Raw genomic sequence first — 21,984 nt, 5'->3', positions numbered from 1 at the left:
CAGCAGAAGGAACCCTTTAGTTATGAATAAGCTTCCTAGCCCTGGTGAGTGAGGCTCGTTTAGTTGGAGCGTCATCCCGTGCACCAAAGGGTGGTGGGTTCAGTTCCCGGTCAGGGCACATACAGGAGACAACAGATCGATGTTTCTCTCTCACATTAATGTTTCTCTCCCTCTCCCTCTCCCTTCCTCTCTCTCTCTAATGGAAAAGCATGTCCTCAGGGGAGGATAAATAAATAAATAAATAAATCTTCCTAAAGCCCACCTTCATGGGTTGTAGGTGGTTCAATGATTCTTGAAATGAAATGGCATGTGGTTGCTTAATTATCCCATTATAGCCTACTCATCCTTGGCTTCTTTCAAGGCTGAGTAATAATTCTTAAGTTAAGCTATAGGTGAAAGATGACATCATTCTAAGAGAGAGCATGTGTCTGTGTGTTTATGTCTGTGTAGCAAAACCAAAATAAAGATAGAACAAAGGAAAAAAAATAAATCCTGCCTAATCTTACTTCCCTATTATCTACTTTCCTGCTCTTGCTCTGATTCAGAACTGAAAGGTAAGGCCGTTAGGTCAGTTAGAAAAACACAATGTGGGGCATAAGGAAACGGGGGTAGAACTGAGGGGACCTGCACCGAGGCCCAATTCTGCCACCACCAAGTGTGTAATCTTTGGCAAGATCCATTTCCAACCCTGTGAAAAAGAGAATACTCCTCCCCTCTATCAAGCAATAAGTAATTTACACATACACACACATAACACATATATAAAACCAGGGCATTAATATAAACAGTTTTTCATTCCCACAAACAGAAAGATCCATTTGTTCTCTTCGTTAGCCTGTGCTTGAATGAATGACTAAAAGAAACCCAGAACCTAAGCCACCAAGGAAAAGGACACAGAGGAGAAAACAGGCCTTGGTTCTCTCGGTCTGTGTGCCACAGAACCACTCTCTCTCTCCTGCCTGGCATCTCCTGGCTTAGATCTCGCTCACCACATAAATCACAAAGATCCCTCAAAAGCAAAAAGAAGCCCACGGCCAACCATCTACCTCAGGCTAATGAGGGCCAGACCCAGAAGCAGCCCAGTGCTGACATGGACAGCCTCCAGAGTGGGACACAGGGTCCCCCCCCGATGCCATAATCCGCTCGGACACAGAAGTGTCTCTGTCTTACGAGGGCCAAATGCGGGCTCCAAGAGTGGTTTTACACCTGAAAGAAGAATGAATGCATCTGACACAAACTATAGGTCACAGGTCAAAAAGACCTCAACCCCTCGCTACAAACTGAGGCCACCAGAGCTAAGTGTTAGCTAGAACTCGACGGTGAAGTGGCCCATTTCACACTGAAGTAAAGGGGCAAACAGCAACTACTCAGGAGTGCAAACCACAAGAGTCTGGAGAGATTTCAATCAGGAGGCATTTTTGCCTATTATATCCTAATTCATGTTCCAAAAAAATCCCCAGAAAGGATGATTTCAAATGACAAACTCCATACAACATGTATCTCCAACTCAGTTCACAGAAAAGAGGTCATATATTCAAAGAACTGGCACAAGAAACTCATAACAAATATAAATCTCTCACTATCACCAGCACAGGGACTGGCCACTTGAAAATAAAAAGGCACATTGTCCAAACCAGAAACCAAGTGGTGGGTGTGCAGGCACTAAAAACTACTTCTTCAGCAAAGGTATCTCAATGTATTTGCCACTAGGTTCCCAGCAGGGCAGGCAGTAAGTTTAAAGGTCACTGGTGAGAGAACAGAGAATGGAAAGGGAAAAGCACTAACTTCACGGCGGAGAAACCTGCAAATACCACCTTATCCCAGTGCTGAAGGTTAAGGCACCATTAACAGCCGGTGGGTGTCCACGCACCCACCTCCCCCAAGTGATGTGATGAAAAGGGAACTTCACCTCTGCAGCATTCTTTTAAAAAACCCTAACTCCAATCTAATCAGGAAAAAACATAAGACAAACCCAAACCCAAATAGTCTACAAAATACCTGACCAGAACTCCTCAAAACTGTCAAGGTTATAAAAACCAAGAAAAGATTCCGATACTGTCACAGCTGAGGCGACCGAAGGGCACATGAGGACCCAATGCAATGTGGTGGTCACCCTGGCCTGGACCCCCAAACAGAGAGGGACACGGAAAAGCTGGCAAAATCCAAATGAAGTCTGGAATTTAGTTAATAGTAATAAGCCAAGGTTGGCTCTTAGTTTTGACAAATGCTAACTTAAGAGAAAGTTGAGAAAGTGAGTGAGAAATATATGGGAACTCTACTATCAGTACCCTGTACTTTGCAAATTTTCTGTAGATACAGAATTATTCCAAAATAATAAGTTTATTAAAAAATAAGCAACAGAGACCAACAAAACAGCCAATGGTGCAATTAACCAGTGCTGCAAGAACAGAATTTCTGACAGGAGAGGACTGCCCCAGAGCAGTAATCTCTACAGATGCTTCTTTTATTACCTGCACTGAAATACTCATCCTCCGAGAGGGCTGTCACTTCCGTATCCAACGGGATGGGGTCACACAGCAGAATGTCTTTGCCCAACACATCACACTCGTACCCATCATCAAAGAGCAACTTATACTTCCCAGCTCCGACATCCTGTGTGATTTTCCCAGAGTAAAAATAGCCGTTGGATGACCACTTGGCAACGACACGGAGCCCTACAAAGCTATTGCCTGGAGAGGAAGCATCTAAGCCATCGGAAGGACCAGCAGCAGCCTGGAAAGGAATCTCCGGAGAGTCACTTCGACGCGAAGCACCAGCGCCCGTGTCTACGCGTTTGGTGGAGTCTGGCACTCGGGGCGTGATACGGGTGAAGGACTTATCATCTGGCGACATGCTGGGTGAAATGTCCTCTATGCCCAATGGGCCAGGCACAGCTGTCTCTCTAATAAGAAATAAGAGATAGGAGAAGGCAGTGAGAATAAGAAGAGAGAACACGTATCTAGCAATCTTCCCACTCCTTTGTCCATGGGTCTCTTCAGCCCATTCTTTGATAACCCCATCACAGGCATAAGCCTGCTCTCTCAGCGGCCTCACTCTGATCCCTGCCCACTCCCCAGTCAGTGTGGGTCCCTCTTCTCCCTCCTGACACCCCACATACTCTCTAATCCCCTCTCTTCTCTCTTCGCCCTTTTTTTCTAAACAAGTCATAGACTAAGTATGTCTCACACTACCCGGGTACCTGGTTCCAGTGGTCCGAGAAGGCGGGCGGCCCCTTCGCCCGCGCCCACGAGGCGTGACTGGAGCCTTCCCTCCCTGTCTGATGCCAAGGCCTGCATCACCATCCTCCTCACACACTGGCGCCCCTGTCTGACTGACCCCTTTTCTAGGACTAGAGAATGAAGACAGGTTAGTCTGATAGCACCTGCTACTGAATCCTTTCCCCAAAGTCTCCCCTTGGCCCTCAGACTACATGCCAGGCCAGCATGTGCTGGGCCTCCAGGGCAGCAGGAAGCTGGTCCACACCCACCACCAAAGTATCCGCTGGGGAGTGGGAATGTGGATAACAAGTAAAGGACACACTCCTCTACGCAAGTCTATTCCCCTGACAAAGCTTCCTACTGCTGCCCTCAAAAATAGCTCCGTGTCTCTGCCCTGCCTTCTCTGCTACTCCAGGCTCTGGACCTCTGCCGAGGGTAACAAAAAGCGAGGGGATGTGTCAAGTTGGGCCACTACCCCAAACTTTCTGTGCTCCCAATCAAAACACTTGTAGGCTGCAGGAAATGGGGGTGGCAGGAGCATACGCCAGCATATGCCAGCATTGTCAAGGTCCCATCACCTGGTTTTCCACCTTTTCTAAGGAAGTCTACCTCCCAGGCCAACCCCAAATAGGACAGGAACACAAGAGGAGAAAAGGCGTCAATTTATCCTAGATGGAGGATGGGGGTTTTCCCATTACTCCCCTTTTTCTGTGATATTTAAAATGTCAGCAACCCTGCCCCTGCTGTGGCTCTCTCTCTGGGGACCCTGTCTGCACCTCGGTTTTCCTGGGCCTCCTCGGGAGCTGGGCAAGGCAAAATCTGCGGGTTCTGTCCCGCCGGTTTTCCCTTTGAGTGGTCCGGCTCCTCGCCCTGAGCTGCCACTGCTGTGAATGGCTGAGAGACTCGTCCCACTTGATGTGCGGAGTAAGCTGGACGCCTTGGAGGAAAAGGAGCTGATATCCCCCAGGTCCCCTGAGGAGCCCCCAGTCTTTGAAGGGGAAATTTCAGATTCACACTCCCGACACTCTACAACTGGCTCTTCAGTCTCCTGCAAGGAAGAAACGGATACAAAAGCTAAAAGAAACCACAATAACATAATGCTAATGTGATGGATGGAAAATCCTAGAGATGGCAAGAAATTTCAATTCAGAAAGATGGAAATCAGGAATAATGGAAATGTTCTACATCTTGTTTAGAATAGTGGTTACATATAACTATTAAAAACCACTGAACTGAATAAGACCTACGCATTCTACAGAGAATACATTATAGCATAATAAAAAATATAAAAAATAAAGGTGGTATAAGATTGGGGAGAAAGAGACCTCTATCCTGAACTGTTAGTTATCTTTTTACTGGACAAATTCCAATCTTTGGCTACCAAGAAACGGCAGTGCTTCTTACCCAGAGGACAGAGGTAAGTCCCTGTCTGAAAGGCAGGTAAGGAAGGAGGTAGGTAGTCAGAGAAGGAAAATTAGTGGTTGGGAGCCATTCTGGTACTTGATTAGCAGTGGGTAGCATTACCTGTTTTTTTGAGATTAGGTATTTTATATTACCTTTCAATAAGTGATCAAGGAAATTTAAAAATGATAGGCTAAAAATTGTATTTATTTTTTTAAATATATTTCTTTATTGATTTCAGGGAGGAAGGGTGAAGGAGAGAGAGATAGAAACATCAATGATGAGAAAGAATCATTGATCGGCTGCCTCCTGCACACCCCCTACTGGGGATCGAACCCGCAACCCGGGCATGTGCCCTTGGCCGGAATCGACCCTGGAACCCTTCAGTCCGCAGGCTGACGCTCTATCCACAGAGCCAAGCCGGCTAGGGCTGTATTACTATTTTAAAAATTAAGATAAAAAGATAATCAAAATATATGAGTTTTCAGTAACTCTAGAGGACAGGAATGTCAAAATGACTATCTCACATACCTACTTTGATGGACTGATAGTGGTTGCCTGGAGCCCAGTTTAAGGCTAATTCCTTCCAAGGCTAATTCCCAGACTCATGGGAGAAGGTTCTATAACCAATCATCAATGTCCCCTATGGTACAGGACTGAGAAATTACTGACAGGAGCTGCACATCTGCCTTTCTGCTCTAGTGCATTATTGTACTAACTGTCAAAAAAAGCCCTAGCCGGTTTGGCTCAGTGGATAGAGTGTCAGCCTGTGGACCAAAGGGTCCCAGGTTCGATTCTGGTCAAGGGCATGTACCTCTGTTGCAGGCTCTTCCCCGGAGGCCCTGGTCAAGACTCATGCAGGAGGCAACCAATCGATGTGTTTCTCTCACATTGATATTTCTGTCTTTCCCTCTCTTTTCCACTCTCTCTCTAAAAATCAATGTAAAAATATTCTCGGGTGAGGATTTAAATATATATATATATATATATATATATATATATATATATATTTATATATTTATATATATATATATATATATATATATATATATATATATATATGATTTAAATATATATATATATATATAATACACTCTTCCCTCAGAGAGCTTGTAATCTTTCTGGGAGACATTATGAACACACATTTAAATAATGCTATGAGATGACTAAATAAATATTTTGGACCATTCCCTTCTTTAAAATATGTCCTCCTTTAGAATTTATAAGTCATTTTCTCTTCCTTTCATTCTACCCCTTTGGCTACTTCGATTTATGTTTGTATTTGGGTTCTTCTTCCTCAGTTTATTCCTTTAAAACTGGTATCTCCCAAGACTCTGTGGTCATTCCTTTTCCCACCCTTCCATGCTTTCCCTGGCTAGTCTTACCAGACCCTTACCTGACTATCTACAACACAATGATCACTCAGCTCCAAATTCTCAGATGCAAATGCCTACTAAACTCTTCCCCGAGGACATCTGAAATTTAACCCATCCAACACTCAAATCTGTCCATTTCCTGCCTCGATGAATGAACCCTGGCTATCCCCAGTGACCTGACATTCTCTGCAGCTCTCTCTAGCAGAGGCTGATTTTTCTCAACCAAACCTCAATTCCAGAGTTTGGAGATGAGAGGCGGCTTTGCTCCCCTTTGTCATTAACAGACCATTTCTCTTCCCTGCCCCTCTCTCCTACCAAACCACTATTTGTCATTCGGTTAAACTTTCCTCCCCCTTTCCCTTGTTACTCACCAACACCCTCCAATCACTTCCTCTCATGCATGAACACCTCAGCTCCTGGTACACAGCCTCCCTTCCCTCCCCACCTCTACTTCTGCCATCATTCTCTGTGACTTACATCCATCAAATACCCATCCAGCAAGTTTCCTGGTCTAATTACCACCATTAACCGTTTCTTCTACTCTACATCATCCATCTGTTGCTAGGGTCAATAACAGAAACTGCACCACCTCCAAAAATCTCAATCATAAACATGCCCTCAATCACCATTTCCTATCATCCAACTCGACTGCTCTAGCTGGGTCCGGTCAGCATCATCTGCCAAGGTCATTTGACTGAAACAGGTGTTGTGAACCCAGAATGTAAATTAATTCCTTCTCCTGGTCATGGCAAATGTGTAGGGACAAGGCCTGCACAGAAGGCTGGGACTCCAGGTGTGTTTCAGTTAGAGAGCAGGCTCAAAAGGCAGTAGCCAGATATGCCTGCCTTTGCAACTGTCCAGCAATCAAAGTTATTGCTTTTATATGATTTAGGCCCAGGCTCCAAGTTGTCCTGCTATGATGTTTTCGATGTATTTGCTTACTTGTTCTCCTGTATGTCTCTCCTACTAGACTACAGAGGCCACATGAAGACAAACATCAGAACTATCTTCTTTCCTGGACATATCCCCCAAATCTAGCATAGTACCTTCTACTGAAGAAGCCCTTAGAAAATATTTATTGAAATAGGATCTTCTCTTTCAAACTGTGTCATATTTGTATTCTCTATCTCAGTATATGGTAAAAAGCCCAGACATTTAATATGATTCTAATATGATTTCTTCCCTCTCCCTCAATCCCCACATTCAGGAATTCCCCAGTCTATGTATTTTTTTGTATCTATTTCTCTCCTCTCAACCCTTACTGCCACTGTCCTAACTTGACATTCATTACCTCTTGTCTGACTATGCCTCTAACCTCAATGCACTCCAATCCATTTACACTGTTGCCAATCTAACTTACCCAACATGCAATTTATCGTATATAATAAAAGCCTAATATGCTAAGTGTCTGGTCGTCCGTTCAACCAATCAAAGCGTCATATGCAAATGATATGCTAAGACCGCTCAACCGCTCACTATGACATGCACTGACCACCAGGGGGCAGATAGTTGACCAGTTTCTATGATGTGCACTGACCACCAGGGGGCAGAACTCCAACCAGTAGGTTAGCTTGCTGCTGGGGTCTGGCCAATCAGGACTGAGAAAAACGGGCTGGACACACCCTGGAGCCCTCCTGCAGTCCCTCCCCGGCTGGCCAACCTCCCGTGTCCCTCCCCAGCCCCGATTGTGTACTGGTGGGGTCCCTGGGCCTTGCCTGCTCCCTCTTGCAATCCGGGACCCCTCGGGGGATGTCGGAGAGCTGGTTTCAGCCTGATCCGGTAGGCAAGACCAAGGACCCCACTAATGCATGAATTCGTGCACCGGGCCTCTAGTCAATTAACCTTTTGCACTCGGATGTCGAGTGTGACTCGACACGGTTAGCATTAGAATAAAGGAATCGAGAAAAAAGCAAGCGAGTGCAAAGGGTTAATAACAATGGTACCTTTGCTCACTGAGCCTTCTATACAGAATGCCCTTTCCCCTTAGCTCCCAGTATATAAAACTTTCAGGGTCCAACTCTAATCTAAGTATATCACTCCTTTTCCTCAAAATTCTCTAATGGTTCTCCATCACAAAGAAGATAAAATCTAAATTCCTTTCTATGGTACACAGAGTCCTTATGCTCGAGCCCTTATCAACCTCAACAACATCCTCTCTCATTATTCACTATCCTACTCTTCTTGTCATACTGAGCTTCTAAATATTCATTAAGCATGCCATGCCACCTACATATTTACCTAACTTTCCCTTCTGCCTGCACTGTCCTTCTGCCACCCCTCAATGTTATTTGCCACACTCTTGGGCACTACATATTCTGTGAGGCCTTTTAGCCACCTTCAGGTAGGCTAGTGGACTCCATCCCTCTTCCTAACACAGCTTTCCACCCCTCCACTACAGCAACCAACAGGTTTTGGATTTGTTGCATGTGAAGTGTAAACTCCTAGAGAACAGGGACACTGTCCTTTTATCTTCATACTCTCAGTGCCTACCATAGTACTAGGATCTTAGTAAAAAGAACCTGCTGGTAAATAAATGAATAAAATATTTAAAAGATGATAAACAAGGGCTATAAGAGATGAAGGGCCAAAACCGGTTTGGCTCAGTGGATAGAACGTCGGCCTGTGGACTGAAAGGTCCCAGGTTCGATTCCGGTCAAGGGCATGTACCTTGGTTGCGGGCACATCCTCAGTAGGAGGTGTGCAGGAGGCAGCTGGTCGATGTTTCTCACTCATCGATGTTTCTAGCTCTCTATCCCTCTCCCTTCCTCTCTGTAAAAAAATCAATAAAATATATTAAAAAAAAAAAAAAAAAAGAGAGAGATGAAGGAAGGAAAGTTCCCAGAGTCCTCTGACCTCAACCTGTCCACCTTCACACCACTACACATCTTTGTGCTGCACACCAATTAGACTGTTCACACCTGTGTTTTCTCTACTTTCTGCTTCTCTGCCTTTGCTCATCAAGCCTTGTATAAGAATGCCCTTTCCCCTTATCTTCCAATATCCTAAGCCTTCAGTGTACAACTCAAATACCTTTGGCCATCATCCAAGCAGATTTTATCAAAATTTCCCTTCTTCCTTTCAGAATATATCACTTTCACTCTTAAAAGCCAGCATAATAGCCTGGCTGGTGTGGCTCAGTGCTTGAGCATCAACCTATGAACTAGGATAGTGGTTGGTAAACTCATTGGTCAACAGAGCCAAATATCAACAGTACAACGATTGAAATTTCTTTTGAGAGCCAAAATTTTTAAACTTAAACTTTTTCTAATGCCACTTCTTCAAAATAGACTCACCCAGGCCATGGTATTTTGTGGAAGAGCCACACTCAAGGGGCCAAAGAGCCGCATGTGGCTCGCGAGCTGCAGTTTGCCGACCACGGAACTAGGAGGTCATGCTTTGATCCCCAGTCAGGGCACATGCCCGGGTTGCAGGCTCGATCCCCAATGTGGGCGTGCAGGAGGCAGGCAATCAATGATTCTCCCTCATTATTGATGTTTCTGTTTCTTTCTCTCTCTCTTTCTCTCTCTCTCTCTCTCCCCCCCCACTCTGAAATCAATAAAAATATATTTTTTTAAAAGGCAGCATAGTGTAGTGCTTAGGAAGGTGGGCTCTAGAACTAGACTGTCTGGATTGAATGCCAGTTCCTTTATTAGCTATGTAGCCTTAAGCAGTTTATTTTAACTCGCTGTCCCTCAGCTTCTTCATCTGCAAAATGGGAATAACAATATCTATGTCATAGCTAACTGAGGATTAAATAAATTAAATCATTTAAAGTCCTTAGAATAGTGCCTGCATATAGTTAGTGCTCTATAAATGTTAGTCATTATCATTCTTTTATTTAATTATGGCAATGTTTCCCATAGGGGTCGATAAATATTACATTAAGAAATATTTATGACATGGAACTTTATTTTCCCCTCAGAGTATCTAGGAAGCCTGCTGTTTCCAGAAATATACTCTACAAAGCACCGTATAACCAATTAAGTAATACGTGTAACACTTGATATAGCACCTGGCACAGAGTTCATTGTAACTGCAACAGTTACAAAACCTTCACATGAAAGCAAATTATTTTTCTATAAAGCTACTAAGTTCATAATTTTTACAAAATAGTAATAACATTGAAAAATAGTATGCAAACATAAAATTGAAGATGAATCAACATTTTAAAAGAAATATTTCTGGGATTTTATTATTTGGTATACAATAAATAAAGAATGTAAGACCATTTCTCAAACTAATATCAAATGCTTTCTGACACGAGAGCCACAATGGCCCATTAATAAGCAATAGCAATAATACATTCCATTTAATAAAACCATATACCATAGTTTAATTCTCCGAGTAAAGCTTCCTCTATGACTAGCTGGCAGAATTAAACAAAAGTGCCTGAGTGAAGGAAGAAAATAGCTGTGCCGCTTATCAATGAAATAAAATGGTTCCCAAATATTAACGTATGTACTAAGAAAGGTGCCAGTTATAAAATCTGTCTAATCTCAGTATTAGATGTAAACAAAGTCAGCATATAACACTGTCCAATATAATAGTCAATAAATGTTAATATTATGCTGACACTGGGAATGAGTCCATATGAGCCCTGACAAATAAAGGTATATGGCTTACCAACAGGTCCATAACCACATTTGATGAAGACCAAGAAAGGACACATGAGTAAATATGAAAACATGTGAGAAAACAATGATAAACTATGAGAAAACATATGCAGCCTAGCAGGAAATTCTAAATTTCATTAGAGTTTCCAAAGATTAAAAATAATACATAAAGTCTTTATATTTATATATGACAGAGATTTATCCAGATCTATTCTTTATAAAAATGGAAAGCATGATGGGACTGGTTAAATAACCAGACAAAGGTCAACAGCAAACCCATGGTTGGAAAAGACAGAATTTAGGACTCTTCGTTTCTAAGCTGGTTCTTATATATTTCTATTAAAAAGATGGAGGAGCCGAAACCGGTTTGGCTCAGTGGATAGAGCATCAGCCTGTGGACTGAAGGGTCCCGGGTTTGATTCCGGTCAAGGGCATGTACCTTGGTTGTGGGCACATCCCCAGTAGAGGGTGTGCAGGAGGCAGCTGATCGATGTTTCTCTCTCATCGGTGTTTCTAACTCTCTATCCCTCTCCCTTCCTCTCTGTAAAAAAATCAATAAAATATATTTTAAAATAAATAAATATATATATAAGACGGAGAAAAACGAAGTGTTTTAGTAGCTAGTTGCTCAGGAAAGGGGCTTGGGGAGGTGGCATGAAGTGACAGAGTAATTTTTTTATTGGAAGAAATTTGCCACATAGACCCACAGTATATAGTACCTCAGTAACTTTTCTTTCTACTTCTGTTCCATCCACATAATACACATCTGTGATGACACGAGTGACAAGCGTGCGAACCTCATGGATTGTTCTCATGTGCCGATGCAAGACATGGCCACGTGGAGGCTGAGGCATATCGAACTCTTCCTCGCCCTGTGGAGGCAAATGGAGAACACAAACATGGGTCTCACTGCAAACTGGCAGAGTTGCAAGTCAACTTCTTCACGATGAACAATGTGCAGAGGTTCCATGAACCTAGTGTGATAAGGTTTCCAGCTGCTTTGTTTTGCGTTCACCTACAGATAAAAACAGGGATGGACCACCTATACAGACAGAGGCTAGAAGAATCTGTATCAGTGTCACCAAAAATGACCTCTTTCTGTCTAAATCAAAATCATAACATCTAGCACTTACACTTAAGATATTTAAGTAAAACTTTGATCGCCTGAAAGTACATTGATTTTAAATTTTGATCTTTCTGATTTTGATGCTGACTTTTACAAGTTTATACTTGAAACAGCTCTGTAGATAAAAGGCATTCTTCAGGACTTTATGTAAACCAGAATGACATCTGTTGATCTCAGTGCAGTCTGTTTTACCAGCATTAGTAAATAAAACTATAGTTGAGTTATACCTGGAACAAGACACACTGATTTATCCTAGAATTAAATATAAAATATTGAATCTGTTCCAAATAATAGATTATAACTAAAGAGCTGAACTAGTGTCCAAAAACAGAAAATATTAGCAAATTAGGATTTTGCATCTAGATCAGCAGTCGCCAACCTTTTGGACCTCACGGACCACTGGTTGGCAACCGCTGATCTAGTTGTACCATAAATAATAATCAGTTAAATAGTTTAACTAAGACCTACATTTCTAAGACAACTGTTACATACATGTTTTCTCATAACACCTATATCACATTTATCCACATTCACATCCTCCCCTGTACCCACTGGGTCTGTAATTCTGAAGAGTAAATGCACACTTTTTCTCTCCCCTTACTTCCCCTGAAGTAGACTAATTGTACTTTCAGTAGTCAGTGTCGAAGTACCCAAGTCTTTCCAAATAATTATATGTACCACTGCAATAAGGGTGATTCAGGGTGTTTCATGACAATGTGGTAATAATTTACCTACAACTTTCGATAATTTGCCTGAATAATTCCTACTCCAACCCCATCTTAGAGGTAAAATATGTACTAAAATGGAGCTATGTAAATTGTGAATAAATAAAAATGAAATCAAAAGCATGGAATGTTACTCAACCAATTCCTTAAATACTTCTATACACACAACTCTGGTTAGTGAATGGTCGGAGCATTGCTCTGTCACACCTCAATCGCCAGGGCCCCTGCGTTAGAACCGTGACAGCCTGGACCTCTTGCTGGGCACATACAATCAGGCCCTGGATCACAGGGTCTGAAAGATCTCGGTGCTTTACATACCCCTGGAATGTGGCCAAGAAGCCTCCCTGTAATTCTTTCATTACCAACACCCAGACAAATGACCACTACACGAGAGACACTTACATGTCTGATAGAATAAGAAAGGAGAGAAGGGAAAGGGGCAGATAAAAGGAAAGCTATGCTTATTCTTTCTTTAAATAGTCTTCTGAAAAGTGATCTCTGTAAAGATAAAATAACTTGCCCTAGCCAGTTTGGCTCAGTGGATAGAGCGTCGGCCTGAGGACTGAGGGGTCCTAGGTTCGATTCTGGTCAAGGGCACATGCCTGGGTTGCAGGCTCAATCCCCAGTGTGGGGTGTGCAGGAGGCAGCTGATCAATGATTCTCTCTCATCATTGATGTTTCTTTTTTTTAAGTATATTTTATTGATTTTTTTACAGAGAGGAAGGGAGAGGAATAGAGAGTTTGAAACATCGATGAGAGAGAAACATTAGTACGCGGGCCAACTGATCTATCCACTGAGCCAAACTGGCCAGGGCAAGTTATTTTATCTTTATAGAGATCACTGGCGATGTGCCCGCATTATTGATGTTTCTATCTCTCTCTCCCTCTCCCTTCCTCTCTGAAATCAATAAAAATATATATATTTTTAAAAAGATAAAATAACTTGAGAATTTTGTCATCACTAAGATAAAATGAAAATAAAACCATACTTTCCCTTCATAGAAAACCTGGCTCCAGACCCACTTGTTGAGAACCGCTAGCAGGGTCGCCTAAGACCATCGGAAAACACAGATATTTACATTACAATTCATAACAGTAGCAAAATTACAGTTATGAAGTAGCAACGAAAATAATTTTATGGTTGGGGGTCACTACAACATGAGGAACTGTATTAAAGGGTCTCGGCATTAGAAAGGTTGAGACCCACTGAACTAGGAGAAGGGATTACTTCCCTATTTTAGAGAAGTAGAATATGAGGGGAAAAAGGAAAATATAAAACAGTGGCTCCCACATGATTGCTATCTTTAAGTTTAACTTTTTATAAAAGCAGAGAAACCAAAATTATGCAACAGAATGCAAACACTTTAAGGGTAAAAATAAACAGACTGAAAATGGGATCTGATATGCTAATAACCCCTATATCCAAAAGATTATTGCTATTTAAATCTATATGAATTGGTAAGGTCTTAGATCTCACAGACTGTGTTACTATAAAAGTCTAATATAAACAGTTTTTAGAGAGGCAAGGATAGACAGAACAAGACTACATAGGCCATGATTAAAATATAGAAAAGCAACATAGCATAATGAAAAGAATACCGATTCTGAAGTAGACATGCTGAGTTCAAATTCCAGTTCTGCCACCTACTGATGGCAAAATCTTGGGCAAGTTACTTAACCTCTCTTCAGCTTGGTTTCTTTACCTGTGAAATGGGAATAATGATAGCAACCTCACGGGTTGTCTTGAGCACAGTGCTGACATACTGCAGGTGTTCAACAACTAGGAACTGCTTCCCTACTCTTTTCCCAGGAACCTGTTCTTCCTCCAGCCTCACTTTCATCAGCCCCAGTGCTTTTCCTCCCATTAAGTCTAGTCGGAGCCTCTCTGCAGTCCCTAGTCACCTAGAGGCTTGTGTCCATCCATCTCTCTCTATTCCTGTTACTATTCTTTGTTTCTAATACTGTGATACACTATCTTTCATGCTTCTTCTACTCCTTCCTCCTTTACATTTTACTCTCTCGGTTCCTGAGAACCATGGTGAAATAGACTTGGAGGAAACGCAATTAGCTCTGATAGTTACAAAGAAGGCTACAAAGTGATAGCAGAGGGAAGGAAAGGATTGAACAACTTAAAAGAATATAGGACCCAGACTATATTCCTGGCTTTCTTTTCTAGTAGAGACCTACTTGACAAACTCTAGCACTATTCCATTTTCCCTAAAAGACCATTTATTAGCTACAGCTACGCATAATTTTCACTACCCTATCTCTATCCTGAATAAATTGTTTTTGTCTTTTAATTACTGGACTGTACAAAATTATGAAGGATTATCATTAGGTAAAAGTACCACAACTTAATTCTCTGGGAATCCAGAAAGTGGAAAACAGGCCCCTGGGTACCGGGCCATTCTCTCACCTGGCTATGGAGTGACTCTGTGTCATCCCCAGAAGCACTGGTTGGTTTCTCACCAGTCCCCTTCTCAGTCTGAACTGTGGCATCCTGTTTTCCAAAGTTCTCATCCACTGTACTGGTCCCCTGTTCACACACATTTTTTACAGTCTGGGTTGCTGCTGAAACAGTTTCTGGGATCCTTAGGGAAGGCTCTATGGTCTGAATTCCTATGTTATTTTGGCTGGGCCTTTCAATCAAGGTCTTACTAGGTTTTTCCTGATTGGTATTCCACCCTTCTTTCTGTCCATCTAGCACATCTATCTCCATCGCTTCCTCTTGCAGACTGGATGGCCCCTTTGTGGCCATCTGCTGGGAGGCAGGCGGCGCAGGGTCTTTGACAGGGCTACTGGGCTTCATAGTTCGTTGATGCTGCCCAGTCCTTTGGTCACCTTCCAATTCTTCCTTCTCTTCTTCATCTTCAGTACTTGGAAAATGGAGTAAGTTCCCCCTGAGAATCAACCACATAAAGAAACCATGTCAAGTAAGCACACATGCATGTACATACGCATGTGCATGCACATGTGTGCATACTGGCAAGGGGGAACCATAATTTGACAATTTGAGAAACGTGGGTGAGAAAATAAAATGACCAAGAATATCTCCTTATGAGGTTTCTCAACATAATTTCACTCCTGTAAAAAAACAATGGCACACAGGTCTATTCCACCGTGATAATAAAATAGTCATAATACTTTTTCTCATCACTAGCTATGAACACTGACATAGGAAAATAAATTAAATAAGAAGATAAAACACCATTATTGAAGTCATAGACAATGAAGGCAGCTTAGGGATCTACTTCACAAAAGCTCAATTAAAAAACAAACAACAACAACAAAAATAACAAAGAAAGGGAAAAAACACAAATATAAAAACAACAATAAAGAAAATAAAAAAGGGGGGGGGGGAGATCAATTAGGTCAAGAGTCCTCTTGACTTTATAAATGATTCTAACATTTCTTAAATGACTACTGGCATTTTAGATACACCTAAGCCCAACCAACAATTTCAGCAAAAGAAGAGATACTAGCTTTCCAAGCTATACTAGCATATCTACAACTAGCCATTTCAGGATGACTTGGTGCCTCAGGATACAGCCAACTTCTTTTCACTAGTCTTACCATTTGGCTGTCAGTGACTTATTCATTTCACAGCATTTGATGAACGTCTCCTGCAAACCAGGTAGCATGAAGCTCTAAGGTGCCCAGAGGCTTTAAATGTCCTTAACAATACACCATAATAAAAAGACCCAGATTAACTCCAAGTGAGCAGGTTACACAGAAACTTGACATTCATGTCTTATTCAAGTTTATACTTTAAACGCATACCACGTGGGGCTTAATATAAAGTTAAGTGTCTAATAAATGTATTTTAAACAAAAGAATTCATGTTCTCTCAATTGGTTAACTGCAAAAAGCTACTCTTGATTAAGTAAGCTAATTGTATAATTAGCAAATTCATGTAGAAAATGCCCATACCTTAAAAAAAAAGTCCATAATCTTTATCTTCTTAGTAAGATACAAGTTCAAATGAATAAGTATACTACAAACAACAACAAACTAATGAATCCGTGCATCGGGCCTCTAGTATTTTATAATGCATAAACTGACCCAAAAGACAACATACAGGATGATAAAGGATCTACAAACTATGTCGTATGTTGCTATAAGCGTTTCACCAGAGAAAGGTGGAGGGGTCTCCAACTTGGGAGATCTTACCGTAGGGCCTATTCTGCTCTGAACCTTGAAGAGAAAAAGAGGGATTTCTGAGGTTTCTATCATGTTTTGCTCAGTTTATCAAAACTGGAATTTAGTCCTAGCTGGTTTGGCTCAGTGGATGAGTGTCGGCCTGCGGACTGAAGGGTCCCAGGTTCGATTCCAGTCAAGGGCACATGCCCGGGTTGCAGGCTCAATCCCCAGTATGGGGTGTGCAGGAGGCAGCTGATCAATGATTCTCCCTCATCATTGATATTTCTATCTCTCTCTTCCTCTCCCTTCTATTCTGAAATCAACAAAAATATATTTTTAAAAAACACACACAAAAAAAAACAAAAAAACTGGAAGTCAAAGAGGGATTTAGAATAGAGTTCTAACCAAGGACCTGGTATACATTTGATTGTTATACTTTGTGTCCTGGGTGTCAGGAACCTCAACTGAATGAAATATATGATTCAATGAAGAGGTAAGAATAAGACCACCAGGAGACAGATTAGTAACACCTACCTCTAATGATGTTTATAAGTGATCTTATTTAAAAATTATTTAGCACAGTACTAGGTACAAAACAGATGTTCAATCAATATTAATTGCATAAGACAAAGCAATTAAGGAGATGCAATTCATCTTCTTTATAAACTGAATACTCATGTTTGAATCTTTAAGATAACTAACATATTAATGGCTAAGCAATAATGAAAGTGAGTCAAAAACTAGATGGGACATGACTGATTAACCATTTTAAGAATTCAGTTACCACTGTTCCCCAACCATAAACATAAACAAGCCTACTACACATTTTACTTCATAAGCTGCTTATTTAGGGTAAAACTTCTGAACAGATATTCATTTCTAAAGCAAAGCCTTGTTTTGAGACATTTTATTCTTTTTTTAATATATTTTATTGATTTATTTTATTTTTTTTTTACAGAGAGGAAGAGAGAGGGATAGAGAGTTAGAAACATCAATGAGAGAGAAACATCGATCAGCTGCCTCCTGCACACCTCCTACTGGGGATGTGCCCTTGACCGGAATCGAACCTGGGACCTTTCAGTCCACAGGCCGACGCTCTATCCACTGAGCCAAACCAGTTAGGGCGAGACATTTTATTCTTAATTGATAAATATTAAGATTGCTTTTTTTCCCCCAAAGAGTTAATCAGAAGAATTCTTCTTTCTCTAAAGACTAAACATGTCTCATTGCAATATTAGCAATATATAGCAGATTCCTACCAAATATCAGAATTTTGGTATTTATTTATATTTCTCATATTAGCATCAGTCAAATGAAATGAGGTTAAAATCATAGTCATTTCCCACCCAGGATCATATAATCTTACCTAATAATAGACAAACATGTAAACTGACCGTACCTCTGCTACACCCACAGCCAATCAGAGTAAGTATGCAAATTAGAAGGCCAAAGATGGCGGCCACCCAGCTGCTCCAGGCAGGGAGTGGCCAGGCGGGGCAGGACGCCTGCTATGAGAGGGAGGGCAGGGGGCGAAGGGATCTACAGGAGAGGAGTGCCACAGCGAAGACAAGACTGCAGACTCTGGAGTCTGCAGCGAAGACGAAGATGGCAGACTCCAGCCGGAGTGTGCAGCAAAGACAAGACAGCAGACTCCGGCCGGAGTCTGCAGCGAAGCAGCGAAGATGAACCGGCCGGAGTCTGCAGCAAAGACGAAGAAGGCAGACTCTGGCCAAAGTGAAGGCCTGGGTCCCGGGTGCCAGAGGAAAACCGATGCTGGAATCCAAGGGAAGGAAGGCCTATTGCACGAATCTCTTCATGCAACGGGCTTCTAATATATATATCCTACCTAATAATAGACAAATATGCAAATTGACAGTACCTTTGCTATGCTCACGACTGGCCAGGAGGCGCGGGGGGGCGGAACTCGGGGTGGCCGGGGTGGCCGATTAGGCCGGCGGGACGCTGAGCTCGCGGCGGCACAAGCTCAGCGTCTGCACCATGCCTGTGCTGCGGCACAGAAGGGGTCTCTGGGGCAGCGAGCCCACGTCCCGTCGCGGACCATCAAAAGCGGGGGAGCTGGGTGCCTGTCCGCTCCGGCACCAGGCCTTTCAGAAGCCTCCACTGAGGCTTCTGAAAGGCCTGGTGCACCAGCGGACAGGCACCCAGCTCCCCCACAATCGAAAGCGAAAGCAGGGAGCAGGCTGCTAGCAGTGTCCGTGGAGCGTGCTAGGCTTTGCGGGGCAGTGGATATGGCCTGGATGGCAGGTTAGGCCTAGGGGACCCTACACGTGCATGATTTAATCATGCACTGGGCCTCTAGTGTGTGTGTGTGTATATATATATATAGCTTTGGTTGGCAAGATTTGCTGATTAAGGCCAACATAGAACAGCAGGTAAAAACCAAAAGCTTAATTACAACACATACTGCAAAAAGTGTTGCCCACTCCTAACAAGTTCATAAATTCTGTAGACATAAAGCAACTGAGAAATATCTACCATGAATGTATATATTAATGTCCCAAGAAACAAAAAAGAAGAAATCTTTAGCACCAGAACAAAATTTTAGAAGACAAGAGGAATCCAATATACTGTAAGAAAGACCACACCTCTCTCTCTTCATTATTTCCAGCTACACAATTCTATTCTGGTCACCATATGCCAGATTTAGAAACTGATGCTAAGAAATTCTAGCAGAAAAAGCCTGGACAGAATTAATCCTAAGTGAAACAGAGAAGAATAAATCTCCATATTTAACAAACTTCTAACCATTCTGTTCTCAGTGTAGATCTGTTTGTAGAGCAACTGAAGCCAAATCCAGCTGGATTTGCAGGCCCTTGGTCTATCGAGGCTACACACAATCACCAGCAGCTGGGCCTACCGTACGTAAGACAGTCTAATAAAACAGGCAGGCAATACAATGCCATTGATAAATTTAGTAACTGCTGGCCATTACCACACTGATTTTGGAACCACACAAAGTGACATTTCACCCAACAAGCTTCTTGATATCATAGAGGATATAATCTGGGCTAGCTGAGTCCCAACAAGTTCACATGTAATCATCACAATGCCCAACAAAAGCACTGACATGTTCCTTCTAAATATTTCTATCAATAAAGAATACAGAAATTATGCTGCAAATAACACTATAAGATACCGAGTGACAAACATTATTATATTCTCTAATTATAAAATCACTAAATTCCAGAAATGACAGATATATCATAATGAAAATAAAAACTTATTTTCATTGTCATTACTGCTTTCCCTATACTAAATGTAGGACTCATATATTCCAAATAAATACTCTTCAATTATATCAATAGCGAAGAAATATTTTATAAATGAAAAAATTTTTTTCTGCTTCAAAGCTGTTCTAAGAAATTATGGAGTAAAGAAATTATAGAAAAATCTTAATTCCATCAGGTCCAACAAACTTTAAATCTGGGATGTTAAGCCCTATGAACCAGGTCATAGTTCAATTCCCAGTCAGGGCACATGGCCAGGGTTTTGGGCTTGATCCCCAGTAGGGGGTGTGCAGGAGGCACCCAATCAATGATTCTCTCTCAATATTGATGTTTCTATCTCTCCCTCTCCCTTCCCCTCTAAAATCAATAAAAAATATTTTTTTAATTCTGGGATGTTAAGCATTATTATCTCAGTTTTGCTATGGGAAACTAAACGTAAATTAAAAATCTGTTAAAAATAAACATTTCCAAACCTAAGAAAAAGGGAATAAATCTTAGAAATATAAAATGATTTAAGTTTCATAAATATATGAAGACTTAATCACTTCAAGTTGTTAGAACTGGCAGATAAAGACAAAAATCTGTATCTATAAATTACTTAATAAAACTTCTCATGACTATAGCCCTGCCAGCATGGCTTAGTGGTTGAGTATCAACCTATGAACCAGGAGGTCACAGTTCGATTCCCAGTCAGGGCACATGCCTGGGTTGCAGGCTCAATCCCCAGTGGGAGGCATGCAAGAGGCAGCTGATCAATGATTCTCTCTCATCATTGATGTTTCTATCTCTCACTCCCTCTTCCTTCCTCTCTGAAATCAATTAAAAATATATTTCTTTTAAAAACAAAAACTTCTCATGACTATAAATCTTTATAAATCCATCTACAGGCGTCCTCAAACTACGGCCCGCGGGCCACATGCGGGTGTTTTTGCCGTTTTGTTTTTCTACTTCAAAATAAGATATGTGCAGTGTGCATAGGAATTTGTTCATAGTTTTTTTAAACTATAGTCCGGCCCTCCAATTGTCTGAGGGACAGTGAACTGGCCCCCTGTTTAAAAAGTTTGAGGACCCCTGCTAGAATATGCTACAGTCCCTCAGATAAAAAAGTAAACTCAAGTTCCAAAATAGTAGCACTATATTCTAAATTTTGGTGCCACCATTTTATGAATCAATATAAATACAGCCCAGAAGATGCTGTGAAAATAATGCTCACCTGGTGGGTGTGGAGCAGGGACCCTGACTTTGAGCCTCATCCTCTTGCTGGGTTTCACAGACACAGCTAAGCAAAGACATGGTCTTCTGGGGACTAAGACAATAAATTAAAGCAATATACTGTGTTAGTTTTGAAAGAAAATGTACTTCTGAAGATTATCCTTTAGGTACAGAGGAAATAAAATCTTTTTTCTGCATCCAAAACTCCAAATTGCCTTACACCAAAATTCAGATTCTCATAGAGTATTTGTTTCATATTAGCATAATTAAAAGCTCACCAGGAAGATTTACAGGAAATAAGGTGGACAGAGGACTATATTAAATACCATAAAGACACCATCAGAGGGGGGTACAGGGGGGGTATCTGTAATACTCCCAACAATACACAATCAGCAAAGTCCAGAATGTAAAAAAAACTCTAAGACATAAAGCCCTGTTTCTTCAACAAACAACTGCTAGCCAGCCAGGGCGGAGTTGGTAATTTTTTATACTGGGTGATGAATATACAGTGTTTATTATACTGTTTCTCTACTTTTGTATATGTTTGAAACCTTCAACAGTGAAATATCTGAGAAAGAAGATGGTAGCAAGTTATCTGAACAGAGCCCAGTTACAGATGACACTTTGTTTAAAAAAACAGAATGGTACTGCCCGGCCGGTGTGACTCAGTGGTTGAGTGTCGACCTATGAACCAGGAGGTAATGGGTTTGACTTCTGTCAGGGCACATGTCCAAGGTTTCAGGCTCGATCCCCAGTCTGGGGCCATGCAGGAGGCAGCCGATCAATGATTATGTCATCATTTATGTTTCTATCTCTCGCCCTCTCCCTCTCTGAAATCAATAAAAATATATTAAAAAGAGAGTGGTACTGCTTTACCCAAATACAGAGGAAGCAATGAGCATTTAAAATATTCTAACTGAGCTTA

The 21,984-nt window shown here is 41.6% G+C and overlaps 1 protein-coding gene across 1 annotated transcript in view; it reads right to left on the bottom strand.

Moving 5' to 3' along the window:
- The window catches only part of TP53BP1 (tumor protein p53 binding protein 1), an 86,656-nt gene that overhangs the window by 8,630 nt on the left and 56,042 nt on the right, over window positions 1–21,984 (bottom strand). Inside the window, exons 16-21 of the mRNA XM_008143058.3 lie at window positions 21,061–21,153; window positions 14,876–15,359; window positions 11,328–11,480; window positions 3,995–4,266; window positions 3,200–3,349; window positions 2,472–2,902 (exon numbers count right to left, since the gene is read on the bottom strand). Coding sequence (XP_008141280.2) covers window positions 2,472–2,902; window positions 3,200–3,349; window positions 3,995–4,266; window positions 11,328–11,480; window positions 14,876–15,359; window positions 21,061–21,153 — 1,583 coding nt within the window. The remainder of the gene's footprint in view (window positions 1–2,471; window positions 2,903–3,199; window positions 3,350–3,994; window positions 4,267–11,327; window positions 11,481–14,875; window positions 15,360–21,060; window positions 21,154–21,984) is intronic.

The sequence above is a fragment of the Eptesicus fuscus genome, chromosome 5 (assembly GCF_027574615.1).
Source record: "Eptesicus fuscus isolate TK198812 chromosome 5, DD_ASM_mEF_20220401, whole genome shotgun sequence".
Taxonomy (NCBI): Eukaryota; Metazoa; Chordata; class Mammalia; order Chiroptera; family Vespertilionidae; genus Eptesicus; species Eptesicus fuscus.
The sequence above is the reverse complement of the archived record's forward strand: the minus strand, read 5'-3'. Positions and strand labels throughout refer to the sequence as shown.